Genomic DNA, 13,092 nt, shown 5'->3' on the forward strand with positions numbered 1-13,092 from the left:
AGCTCGGCAGTGGATGTTGTATCGACAGTGTTGGATTTGACAGCCGTTAGAGCTGGCAAAGAAGGTTTCGATGAGGTTGTAATTGGTGCTGTTCTGGAGATAGTAACCTGGGTTGAAGTTGTAGGGCCAGCAACAGGGGATTTTGCGGGGGTACGACTCTTTTGACGGGGAGTCGGGGTGGGAGGTTGAACAACAGATGTAGATTTTTTTTCTGGTGTGGGACTGGCCGGCTTGGGTGTAGGAACCGCAATCTTAGCGTTGGAAACACCCTTGGTATTGTCCTGTAGTTTGTTCTTTTCGGCAGTCGCTTTAGAGGAAGCTCTTATGGGAACAGGAGAAGCGATAGGTACAGTGGACGGTTTAACGACACTGACTTCTTGTTCTTGTCGAGACTTCGTTTTCTTTGAAGGAGTAGAAACATTGGCGGGACCTGTGGGTTTAATAGTTGTATCAGGCTGGCTAGCGATTGCTTCATGTTTTTCCTGTTGGGGTCGGTCACTCTTGGGTGAAGAAGTGGCAGCTGTAAGAGAAGCAGGTTTAACAGTTGCAACAGTTTCAGACTTCTCTTTAGAAGTCTTTGTCGAAGTGGAAGGACTGGCCGCGAGAGAAGTAGGTTTCACACCAGCAGCTGTCTCCGACCGCTCTTGTTGAGCTTTGGTAGTTTTTGTTGGAACAGAAGGACTAGCTGTGCGAGGGGTTGAGTTCGCGGGAGCAGAAGACGAGATACTAGTACTGGACTCTGTGTGTTCTTGTCTAGACTTCATAGTCTTCTTTGAATTTGATGCTGGAGTAGAAACAGCAGCCGCAGGAGCAGAGGTATTAGAAGCTACTGGAGATGCAGGGGTCAAAGGAGCAGAATCGACCACCTTTCTATCACCACCTGCTAGTTCGCTGACCTTAGCTGCCAGACCAGCAACACCTATAATGCGCTTATTCTCTTTCTTTTCACCACGAGTAGCCAATTGACTTGAGCGAGGAGCACTCTTGTCAGCAGAGATTGCACTACTACCCTCAGAGTGCGGTTCATTCTCGTTAGTCTCGGGCTTGTCGGTAGATGAGACACCACGTAAGTGTAACATGGTATCGATATTTTGACGAGCTTTAAGGTACTCTTGTTTGAGTTGCATTTGCTCGAGCTTTTTCTTCTCTCTTCTACTCAGTTTTGGTGTGTTTGGTGAACTGCTGTTGATTACAAGACCCGGAATAACAACTTCGCTAACTCTAGGAGTCGACTTATTTTCAGTATTGCGCTTTTTAGGTGTGACCAGATCTTTAGCTTCATTTACCGTTTCCTTGGAAGGTGTGGCCTTATCACCTTCGTTTTTGTCGGGTACAACATCGGTTCCAGTCTGTGAAGAGGAAGAAACTGGTGCAGATACTGCAGCTTCTAGGTTGAGTGGTGGTACATGAATGCTTTCGCTAGTTACTGATTTCTCATTGGGAGACAATGGACGACCCTTGAGAATTGATAGTAGCTCTTTCTCAGCTTTTGTTCGACTAGCATTATCCTTTGATGGAGTTTCAAAAGGATCTGTTACCAATCCGGGTGGAGGAGGTAACACATCAGGGATACTACTGTTCGGTGGGGATACTGTCTTTTTATCTGAAGAAGCGATTTCAGCAGGAAGCTCACCAATTCGAGGTGTTCCAAGAGGTGTTCCTAAATAAGGGGTTGTCATTCCTGGAGTGAATACACCTTTTTGAACTCCCAAAGGTGTTCTGGTGGGAGTGGCATGAGCCATTTGAGATGGAGCCATACCAGGAACCATAGGGGGTAGTGGTATAGGAGGCAGTGGGCCATGTACAGATCCCAGTCCTACCATTGGTGGTAAAGGAGGCATACCAGCGCCAGGCATCATCCAAGGAAACCCAAAAGGAGTTGGAGCTAACAAAGATGGAGGGTAGGACGCAAAATTGTCTTTCTTACGCAGTTTTCCTTCAACAAGCTCATCGTCTTCCTTGTCATAACTACTGGATATGACCTTGTCTAAATCCTCTTCTAGATAATCGAGATCAAGAGGATTAAGATCGTCGTCAAACGGATCTAGAATCTTAGTTAGTAAATAATCCATGTATACTCATACCCCGTCTCTTGGACTTGTTATTTACTGTTTGACTGTTCATCGCTGAATTAGCTCTTACGGCTTACCCACTCTTAACTCATACATCCGTGTTATATTACAATATTACTTTTTTATTCCTACATATTCACAGCTATCTCTTTCTACAGGAAGTACACAAGACGCGAGTCGCAACAGACCAGAAACCAACACCTCAAGACAGAGCCAGAACCCAACCACAGCCTTTTTCGCCATATACTAGTCTCCTGTAGAAAATATGCAATGAAAAGTAAGAGTGCCAAGTAAAGAATGTTAAAGAAGAGAGTGCAAAGCAAGAAAACAAATAAACAACGAACAAGCAGACAGACAGTATAAATAAACAAAAACAATCCAAGCGAGGACAAAGAAAGTCTCTTTAGTTCTCACCTTTAGAACCGCCATTCATTAAATGGGCTAATAACTCCTGGCTGTTTTGATTGTTTTGTGTTGGTTGCATGTGGTTTTGGATGGGTTGTTGGCCTGAAAAGAGACCTGGTGGAGGCGTGGCAGCTGCTACAGGCACCTCATTGCTATATTGAGGACCCAGCTGACCTTGTCCAGGTTGCTGTGTTGGAGGCTGTTGTGATTGTGACTGAGGTTGGGTAGGTGGTTGACGAGGTTGTGATTGAAGTAACTGTTCGTCAGTCTCGGCCAAAGATAAAAGATTATATCCTTTATTAGCCCCCAGACCACCAGTCTTGTTGAAAGAAGCGAATAAAGAAGCAAACTTGCCAGTATCAATAGCAGCAGGCTCCTTGCTAACAGCAGTCTTGGAAAATGAAAAGAATGGTGGTAGACTATTATTCAAATCATCCTCAGAAAGAATATTGGACGAAAACACAAAACTGAATGAAGATTTGTTGGAAAGACATTCCAAATTCTCGTTAATAATCTTGATAGCAGGATCAATTTGCTGTGGCTCAGGTTGTGGTAACAGATGAGATGGAACTGAATCTGCAGAACCGGCCCCAGAACTGCTTGCATTAGCAGTACCAGAAGCAGCAGTGACAGTGGCAGACGTAGATGGACTGGCAGGAGCAGTTCCTGGAGCCGAGACATCGCCGCCGGATTTGCCAATATGTAATTTCGATGCAACAGATGGAGGAGATGCCTTATGAGCCCATGATACAGAGGCAGGAAGAGCAGGTGCTTCCTTGTCATCCTCACCATGATTTGAATCTACCAACCTGGTCGATGATCGAGACATGACTCTTTGAGCAGGAGCTGGCGAGGCAGCTACTCCACTAGAAGCTACAGCAGCTGCTGCCACGGCAGAAGCAGGACCAGAAGTTGGACCCGAACTAGCAGATCCAGGGCCCGAACCACTTGATCCAGGACCCGAGTTTGCAGTTCCAGTACTACCACTTCCACCTCTAGCAGCATGTTGAATCGTCGACAGATCCTGTCTGGTATACGAATCAGCTTCCTCACCAGGTTCGTGCAAAAACATGCAATTAGGATTGGGACATGGCTGGCCACGCAAGTAAGAAGAACAATACTTGGTGGTACCATAAGCAGCACGCAGATACTTGCCGTCATTAATTGATCCATCAACAGCAGCAATACACTTGGCAGCATCTTCTTTACGAGCGAAAGTCACATATACACCCAGACCTGGGTTACCATTGGCGTTATTACGACGATTGATGACAATCTTCTGGATTTTTCCGTACTGACCAAAAAACTGGTCTCCCCGTAGAGTATTATGCAACTCCTCAGTAGGGATATTAGGATTCAGTCCAATAACATACACAAGGTTCTTTTGAATGACTCTCATGCCAGAGAGATGCTTTTTCGAGCTCTGCTGCTGTTCCGTCTCCTTCTTTTCCCGTTCCCGCTGTTTTCGTTCCCGCTCTTTACGAGCCTGTCGAAGATGATCCTGCTTCCATTCCTCTTGCGAGATCATCTTATACTCGACAGTCTCATCGTCATAAGGACGACGACACGCTGGACACCGTCCATTCAGCTGTGGATTCTGACGGATGTTGTTATAACAGAACTGACAAACCTGATAACCACACGGACATGGTTTGAAGTTCTTGTCCGACAAGTCCATCTCCTCTACACAGAGAGGACACAGCTCTTCCTCATCATCGGAAATAAATGAATCTAGACTGGGCATCACCATAGTTCAACTGTGAATCTTCGTCAATCGTCAACAAGAAATAAAACAATTATCAATCAATAAACCGTCTCAAAACAAGACAACGACAATGCAAACTGAAAGAAAGAACAAGATCAATCAAAACTGTACAAAGTCGACGTAACTGGCAATCAGCAAAACAGGGGTAAAATAACTCTGGAATGCCTCACCACAAATGCTAATAATTTCAGGGACAAAAACCCTTAATAATAATAATAAATATATCCAATCCTTCTCCTGGTCAGCCGCCAAAAGACCACAGATGATCGTATAAATAATAACAAACAGCCAACAAAGCACGTTCTGTTTGTCGTTTGCACAAAATGCGATTTGTAAGATCAAAATTCCAGAATCCAGAAGAAAACGGAAACACCTGTCGAAGTCTCTATACAGTGGCTCAAAATAGCCGTTGTTCATGCACTACACCCTATTCTCACGCCTCCTACCCTAGCCCACGTCAGCCGCATATGGGTCCAGGTCCGGCGGGGGGTGTGCCTCCGGCGGCTGGGGCTCCGCCCCAGACCCTGGTTGCTCCTCTCGCTTCGCTCGAGTCGGGTGTGGGGGTCCCGTGGTTGGCGGAAAAACTGGAGAAGGGAGGAGATGGGTGGGTTCGGGTGAGAATCAGGGAATTTCAGGGGGTGGCTCGAGCTGCAGGGTCCAGTTGCACCGTCCACCGACCCCTTTTTCCCCAAAAAGAGCCCCAAAAACGCTCCTGGCGACTCAACCACAAATCCCGGATCACCCACGCCCGACTCGAGCGAAGCGAGAGGAGCAACCAGGGTCTGGGGCGGAGCCCCAGCCGCCGGAGGCACACCCCCCACCCGCCCTGACCCGCCGTAGCGGCTACAAGGACCCCGGTACGGCAATTTTTCACGGGATGCGAGGTCTGCCAATCAGGGAATGCCTTTTAGTATTGCATGTAAAGAATTGATACTGAGATAGACCTCGAGAAGCCAGGCCTAGGACCAGTTACGGTGCGATTTTAGACCCACAGAGAGCCATTTGCTAGCCGGTGTGCAAATTCTGTTAACTGTTAGAGATTGAGAAGCGATTTTTTTTGCTGGTTAAAACCGTTTTTGCGATTCATTGCAGAGGACTCAAAGTACAAGTGTACGAAGTCACGAACCAGAACCTGACTTGATCGGACCTGAATTAATCTGTGATCAGATAACAAACCTGTTTCAGTTTGATCACGTTCTTTCATTATTTAGCATTGTATTTGGACATTGTCATTGCAAGTCCAATCAACCCAGAACCCCTACATAAGTACCAGGACTAGAAGAACCAGGACCAGCAGTACCAGGACCAAAGGACTAAGAGAACGGACTAAAAGGACAAAATGATTCATAGACTGCCAAGCCAATTGAGAATTGCCGGTGTGCGTACTGGTATGCGCTCGTTTTCTAGCAGCACCAGACGGTTGATTCCCGTTCAATCAGCTCCAGATGGACTGGTCGATTTGAAGACGCTGCCCCGTGTGCAAGCTGATAGCGAGCTTCACGCTGCCATTGTCAACCCAGCCGATAAATATACCGAACACGTCGAAGACCTGCACAAATACGGACGTTATATCATGACGTGTCTGCCTAAATATATCCAACAATTTTCTGTTTGGAAGGACGAATTGACTCTTCATATTGCACCCAATGCCGTTCACCCAGTATTCCATTTCCTGAGAAACCACACTGCCTCGCAATTCAAGTCAGTCATGGACGTGACTGGTGTCGACTTCCCATCGCGTGCCAACAGATTCGAGGTCGTTTATAACCTGTTATCGGTGCGTCACAATGCCCGTATTCGAGTGAAAACATATGCTTCTGAGACTACTCCAGTGCCCAGTCTTGCGAGAATCTTCGAGGGCACCAACTGGTACGAGCGTGAGACTTACGATATGTTTGGCATTTTCTTTGAGGGCCACCCCGACCTGCGTCGTATCTTGACCGACTACGGTTTCGAGGGATACCCTCTGAGAAAGGATTTCCCCCTCACCGGATACACCGAGGTGCGATTCGACGAGGAAAAGAGACGTGTGGTGTACGAACCACTCGAACTCACACAAGCATTCCGTAACTTCTCGGCCGGTTCTACCGCATGGGAGCCCGTTGGCCCTGGTCGCGACGACAGACCCGACTCGTTCAAACTTCCCACTCCCAAACCCGAGGAGAAGCCTGAAGACAAGAAATAATCTCGTCTTTTACTCATGTATAAATAAAACGATGACATCATCTTCTTTTTCTGGGGGACGTGCCTCCGGCGGCTGGGGCTCCGCCCCAGACCCCGTGGCTCCTCTCGCTTCGCTCGAGTCGGGCTTCGGGTTGCCCAGTTTGATACTGGTTGGTTCTTCTCGGAACCGATGGGATAGAAATCTGGTGTCTCTACTCTTCCGAGAAATCGAATCGAGGAGAGACCGTGGAGAATATAACGTAACTAGTCCTCTTTTCTTTGATAATCGACGAGAATATTCCAATGAGGCAGAAAAACTATCTCAGTTCTCTCCGAGAATCATGTCAAGAGGATCCCGAGAGACAGAAACCCGATCTCTCTTCAACCGAGAATCAACTCGAGGACCCGAGAGATAGAAAACTGGTGGTCTTTCGAAATATACTCGAAAGGCTCTCGGTGAGATAAAACAGACCCCTTCTCTCCGAGAATCGACTGAAGAGAAGCCCGCGAGATAGAAAACTGATCTCTTTTTCTCTTCGAAAATCAACTCGAGAGGATTTAGACGCTCGATAATCGACTGAGAGGAAGCCGATAAATCAGAAACCCTGATTCATCTTCTGAGTCAGCAATCGAGTCGTAAAGAATCCAATGAGATAAACTAATGGTGCCTCTCTCCCCGAAAATCGACTCGAGCGAAGCGAGAGGAGCTACGGGGTCTGGGGCAGAGCCCCAGCCGCCGGAGGCAAGCTACGAGAGAAGAAAATGTGTTTATTAGAGGATCAGGCCGAGGCAGAGGCCAGCTGGGCTTTGAGGTCGGCGAGGACCTTTTCTTTCTGGGCCTTGTGTTCTTGGAGCATTTGCACTTGTTGGGCAATGAGGTCGACTTCTTCGATGGATTCTTTGAGTGATGCAGACGAGCCGGCGCCTGTAGTGGAAGATGACGAGCCTGAAGATTTAGCAGCTCGCAGCGTTTGCAGCTGTTTCTCTTTATAATCGAGCAGCTGCTCCAGTTCTCGGCGAATTAATGCTGATGTGGAACTGCCAAAATCCTCAATTCCCTTTTTACGACGCTCAGATGCTTCCTCAGCGTCTTTAATCAGGTTCTCGAGATCAGTAAGTTCACGCCTCAGTCGCACTTCTTCCCAGTCTGTATCCTTGGTAGACGAGAAATCGGTTCCTGAAGTTTGGTATCCAGCAGAACGGCCTGCCAACCCCAGTCGTGATAAATACCCTTCGGCAAATTGTGATTTCTTCGAAGTTGAACCTGCTCCTCGCGCAGTTGGTCGGTTGACAATCGATTGTTTGGAATTGAGTGAATATTCAGGTTTGGCTTTCTCAAAAGTGGCTCGTAGTGAAGCAGGGACATTACGAGGGATTCGGAACCCCTTGGATCGCTGGTTGAGAATGTGTAAAAATACAATGCACTGGTCCTTCTCGATCTTCTCGTTGGATTTCGGGTTCACCAGGTTCCAAGCCGATCGAATATCTGTATCAGGAACATTGTCCAGAGTGCTATAAAGATCGGTCAGAGCATCGAAAGATACCATGCCATGATAATCGGCATCTGCCGAGTAAATACTGGTGTACGAGTCTCTATCACCAGGAGAAATATACCACGAGAAGTCAGTAGAAAGTCCAACCTCGTCATCTTCATCATAATCAGTATCATTAGCAGATGGAATGCCACTAGCAGCATTGCTTCCACCACTAACTGCGTTATTAGCGGTCACCAAATGAGCTTTACTACCAGGAATCAACCAGTCCGGAAGTCGGTCTGGAACCTTAGTGGCCGTGCCATTGATAAGATCGAAAATGAGTCTCATTGCGATACAAAACTCCTCGAAATCAAGATTACCATCTGAATCCACATCTGATAAGTCCCAAATCTTCTCCAGATCGCTGTCAGACAGCTGTGAATTCTTGAGCACCGTGGATACCTTGTCTCCCGACAGCAGACCGCCAACAGGATTCAAGCCCGAGAAAATCTCCCAGTACTTGTTTATCTCCCAATCCTCGAACTTCGACATGGTCTTTCTCCCTGCTCCTATCTTTTTACAGTATTTCTAATGTCTTCTGGTGTTGTGTTCTGATGTAGTGTTCTGATGTCTCCACAGTCTCTTCTGTGTTGTGTTCTAGTGAGTTAATTGAGATCCAATGGCCCGTGTATCAACTCTCACTTGAAAAACCGATTCACAAATTCTCCGTACCGAGTCTGATCAATCCTGTGTTGTCGTTCTGTCCTAAGTCACCTGCGTATACTCAGTCCACTCAAGTCGTATCTCATTCATCCATTCCCGTGCAGCAGCGCTGCGGTGGCCCGGTCCGCTACTCCACATCCCGCGAACCTCGCATGCATCGCCGCACCTGCTCGAGCCCCGGGCTCAGGGGGTGAAATTTCAGGGGTCCTGCCTGTCTCCGGCGGCTGGGGCTGTGCTCCAGACCCCCTGGCTCCTCTCGCTCCGCTCGAGTCGGGATTTGGGCGGTCGCTGGCACTCGGGGGAGTCGCCCAACCGGGTCCTTCCGCGAAAAAGCCCCCTGAAACTCGAAACCACCCGGTCCAGACCTCTGTCCGACTCCCCCGAGTGCCAGCGACCGCCCAAATCCCGACTCGAGCGGAGCGAGAGGAGCCAGGGGGTCTGGGGCGCAGCCCCAGCCGCCGGAGGCAGGTCCCCCAGAGGCAGAGTCCCAGGAAAAGTCAGCCGGAGGCAGACCAGTGGGCACGGTACATAGAACAACGAGTTCAATTTAAACTATCAAAGCGATTTAATGTATGGGGATGGCAGTAGACACAATGGCAAGGTGGTTCGTAGGTAGGAGGAGGAAGGAGTCTTAAGTTCTCTTCTTGATATTTGTGGCCAACCATTCCAAACCTTCGTATAGACCGTCACCAGAGGTGGCACAGGTGGCTTGGATGTACCAGGCACGTTGTCTAAGCGAGTGGAGTCCGAGCTTCTCGGTGATTTCAGCGGCGTTCATGGCGTTGGGCAAATCTTGCTTGTTGGCAAACACCAACAAAAGAGCGTCACGGAGCTCGTCCTCGTTAAGCATACGTTGAAGCTCTTCACGGGCCTCGCCAATACGGTCACGATCGTTCGAGTCGACTACGAAAATAATACCCTGGGTGTTTTGGAAGTAGTGTCTCCAGAGAGGACGGATCTTGTCTTGTCCACCGACATCCCATACGGTGAATGAGATGTTCTTGTACTCGACAGTCTCAACGTTGAATCCAATAGTGGGAATGGTTGTGACAATCTCACCGAGCTTCAGCTTGTAAAGAATGGTTGTCTTACCGGCGGCATCCAAACCAACCATAAGAATACGCATTTCCTTGCGGCCAAAAAGCCCCTGGAGAAGCTTTGAAATCGAAAGACCCATCTACAGTCTTGTTAGTTGGCGTTCATAAGGGGTTGGGTGCTGCCTCCGGCGGCCGGGCGCTGCCCGGACCCGTTGTGGTCGCTTCGCGACCGCGTGGAGAAGTAGGTTCGGCTGGGTTTGTGAACATAGGAAAGTCGAGGTGTTGATATACTGTCAGTGAATAGAGCGGACTGTGGTGACTGGCTGGAGGTTATTTTGGAACATAGGTGGATATAGTACTACGCGAGTGGATGAAATCAGACATGGAGCAGTTACACAGTAAGCTTGCCCTACTACCATTCCTGGCAGATAGTAGTTTTATTACCAGTAATATCACTAATAGAACTTAGTTCTACATTTTGGTAGCACAATTACTGAAGCTGCTTATCAGTCTCTTCATCAACAGCTTTCTGAGAAGATTAACCCACGTAGGAGTGACGTCCTCGACAGATTAACAGCCCAACGAGCGAGTTAAGTAACTGAAAACCTCAACGAAGAAAAGTTCGACAAGCAACAGCTTACAACAGGCAGAGAAAGTAAAGCTAACAGATGACACAGAGAGAAACGAGGAAATTCAGAAGTCAAATTACACAAACAGCAATAGCCACGGGGTGCTCGAATTCATTAATGTCAAATTTCACCAGAAGAAAACAAATACTAAAACAAACAGCTCTAAAGATCGATCAGATCTATCTTCAAGTTCAGTATCAATAGTATCGTTACCACTGTATGAACATGACAAAACACGACTCGCAAACCACGAACATGACAGTCAATAGACTGTAACAAACTGGAACAGTACCCAGTATCTATCGATGCAAGTATCAGTGCAAAGTATCTGGACAATTATTAGGAGAGATCGCTGACAAATTGTCCATCAATTTTTGCCCTGAACTAGTCGAGCATGAACACACTCCTTTACTTCTTTAATTCATTATTTTCGTCACTTCGTCACTTAGTCACGATCGCGTCTGTATCTCCTGTTTGTCGTCTCGTCTCGTCTTGTTTCTACTCCTGATGTCATAGACACCACTGACTGCTGAGTCAAAACTGCCACGAACAATCCACTTTTATCCATTTATCGTCCCCGTAACACCTCAGTCAAATACTTAACACTGACTCCTCAATCAGACGTCAGCATCACCAGTAGCAACTACACGTTCAAACAGCAGAAAACCATTCAAGTCCGTCTGTCACGAAATTCCATCCATCGAATAATCAGTGCTCAATCAATAAACGAACAAATCAATCAACAAATTTCACAACCTGTACTGATTCACGTGTCAAAAGTCGATATACTGATAATCTTGCACTTCGTGATGAACATTGACCAATTTCGTATCAACAACTTTCCCTAACTGTCACCACTCAAAGTCTCTGACAACGGGGAGTCGAGTCCTAACAGTATCATAAACCCAGTTCCTAAGTTCATATCCATTATTAACCAACCAATTTGCTTACCTTGTGACCTTCTTTTTTTTTCCTTTTCGACTGTTTTAATCAAAAGCTAATGTCACTGGTCTAACTACAGAAGATAGTTCAGTGATTTAAAAATGATTTGTGTGACGTGTGTTCAAGGTTGAGGTTACTTTTTAGCCGAACACCAAAGAAAACTGGCAAGAATAGTCCTCCCACACGCCGCCTCTCCCACCTACTGCCAGAGCCGTTCAAAGTTGGTGTGTTGTTAAATTCCATTGCTCAGCCGCGGCCAGCGGCTCCCGCAGTTGCTGCTGCTGCTGCTGCTGCTGCTGCTTCCACCCGTGTCCCTGGCTAATTGGCTGCTTCTCCCCCTGGCTTGCCAGGGGTGCAGTTGGGAGTTTCCCGTGCCAGGGGGGTCGGGGTCTGCCTCCGGCGGCTGGGGCTCCGCCCCAGACCCTGGTTGCTCCTCTCGCTTCGCTCGAGTCGGGCTTCGGGGTGTGGGGCCCGGGTTGGGTAACAGGGTTCGATGGTGCCGAGTTGGGTTGGGTGGGACTCGGGGTCTGAGTCTGGGGGTTCGGGGTAGCTTGCGAAGCAAGCACAACGGGGTCTGGGCAGCGCCCCGGCCGCCGGAGATAACTGCACGGGTCGGGAAGCTACCCGGCTCTCGATTATCTCGCATGCTCGCTGCGGCCCTCGGTGGCCGGATCTCTTATCAGCAGACACGAGACACGCGTGCCGGACTAGGCAATCGACCCTGGTCCATATCGCGGATCCACTGTGGACGTATACACGGGCTGGACCCGGTTCTTGACACCAGAACCAGGGTCGGTGGGTATCAGAGTCGGGCCACTGTTGACCCTGTAAACCGGGTCTCTATTTCTACACTTGATACAGGGGGCCAGAAAAGCCCGATCAGATCTCGAGTTCGAGTCCCTCCCTCACCCATCACAAAAATAAATTTGACTGGGACCGCCCACGCCCGACTCGAGCGAAGCGAGAGGAGCAACCAGGGTCTGGGGCGGAGCCCTAGCCGCCGGAGGCAGACCCCCACCGCCCAGTGTCGTCCCCCGTCCAGGGTCCAGATGGGCTGGTAGGGTTTTTCATGCTCGAGATCGCCGGTGTCAAAAGTGATTTCCTAATTCGGAAATATAGCAGTCACTCGGATATGGTGCAGGTTAAGCGGTGTGGTAGGGTGGTAGAGAGCATTCCAGATCGGCGTGCATGAAAAAAACCGACTCAATTTTCACTGGGTGCAGCAGGGAAAGTTATTGTAGAAGTAACAGTGATCAGTAGTTGGTTGTAGTTATCCAGTTCGACATTAATATACACAACAAAAATGGTACGTTTGGACAGTGGATTATTGTTCGAGGAGGGTTTATTTGTGAGCTGAGATGGTTTTTCGACAAGCGGTAATGAATAGTTTCTTGTGGATTCGTTCGCTGAGTCCGGTGGTGAAAAATGTCGAGAATGAATGAATGAATGGAGCAGGGGTGACGAGACTCGACAGTGAAAAGTGAAAGATGCGACAGTTGTGCGACAGTTGTGCGACAGTTGTGCGACGAACAGTTCTGGCGGTGCTCCAGTGTCAGAACGGTAGAGAATATTCGATACTGATTTTGTTTTATATATGTTCGTCATATTCAGGTGAGGGTCTGAGATGACCTGATCAGCAACTATGAGACCAACCAACAGTTTACAACAATGAATAGAGACATGCTACTCGACCTGATATTCGATCTTCGGATACCTGTCTACCGGATCTGACAGAGTTTGACACTGAAAACAACAGTATAAATTTTTTTTCTCGACCACCACTAGAATTACTATGACTACTGCTTGTCAAAACCAATAAACCAATCCAACAACAATAACCCGAATCCTACCATCAAGACCCGAATACTAACTCCCAATTTA

At 48.1% G+C, this 13,092-nt stretch overlaps 4 protein-coding genes across 4 annotated transcripts; 1 reads left to right on the forward strand and 3 right to left on the reverse strand.

Annotated features, from left to right (window-relative positions):
- Nucleotides 1–2,475: 2,475 nt before the first annotated feature.
- Nucleotides 2,476–4,221, reverse strand: MOT2 (CCR4-NOT core ubiquitin-protein ligase subunit MOT2; the record flags this gene model as incomplete). Its single annotated transcript, XM_018882971.1, has 1 exon — nt 2,476–4,221. One exon carries the CDS (start codon nt 4,219–4,221, stop codon nt 2,476–2,478), a length of 1,746 nt encoding a protein of 581 aa, XP_018735207.1.
- A 1,360-nt stretch (nt 4,222–5,581) lies between these two features.
- Nucleotides 5,582–6,427, forward strand: AWJ20_999 (uncharacterized protein; the record flags this gene model as incomplete). Its single annotated transcript, XM_018882972.1, has 1 exon — nt 5,582–6,427. One exon carries the CDS (start codon nt 5,582–5,584, stop codon nt 6,425–6,427), a length of 846 nt encoding a protein of 281 aa, XP_018735208.1.
- A 757-nt stretch (nt 6,428–7,184) lies between these two features.
- Nucleotides 7,185–8,432, reverse strand: END3 (End3p; the record flags this gene model as incomplete). The annotated part of the gene is made up of 1 exon (XM_018877848.1): nt 7,185–8,432. One exon carries the CDS (start codon nt 8,430–8,432, stop codon nt 7,185–7,187), a length of 1,248 nt encoding a protein of 415 aa, XP_018735209.1.
- Nucleotides 8,433–9,234: 802 nt separating this feature from the next.
- Nucleotides 9,235–9,780, reverse strand: ARF2 (Arf family GTPase ARF2; the record flags this gene model as incomplete). Its single annotated transcript, XM_018877849.1, has 1 exon — nt 9,235–9,780. The coding sequence occupies one exon, from the start codon at nt 9,778–9,780 to the stop codon at nt 9,235–9,237; it is 546 nt and encodes a 181-aa protein (XP_018735210.1).
- Nucleotides 9,781–13,092: the final 3,312 nt, after the last annotated feature.

The sequence above is a fragment of the Sugiyamaella lignohabitans genome, chromosome A (assembly GCF_001640025.1).
Source record: "Sugiyamaella lignohabitans strain CBS 10342 chromosome A, complete sequence".
NCBI lineage: Eukaryota > Fungi > Ascomycota > Dipodascomycetes > Dipodascales > Trichomonascaceae > Sugiyamaella > Sugiyamaella lignohabitans.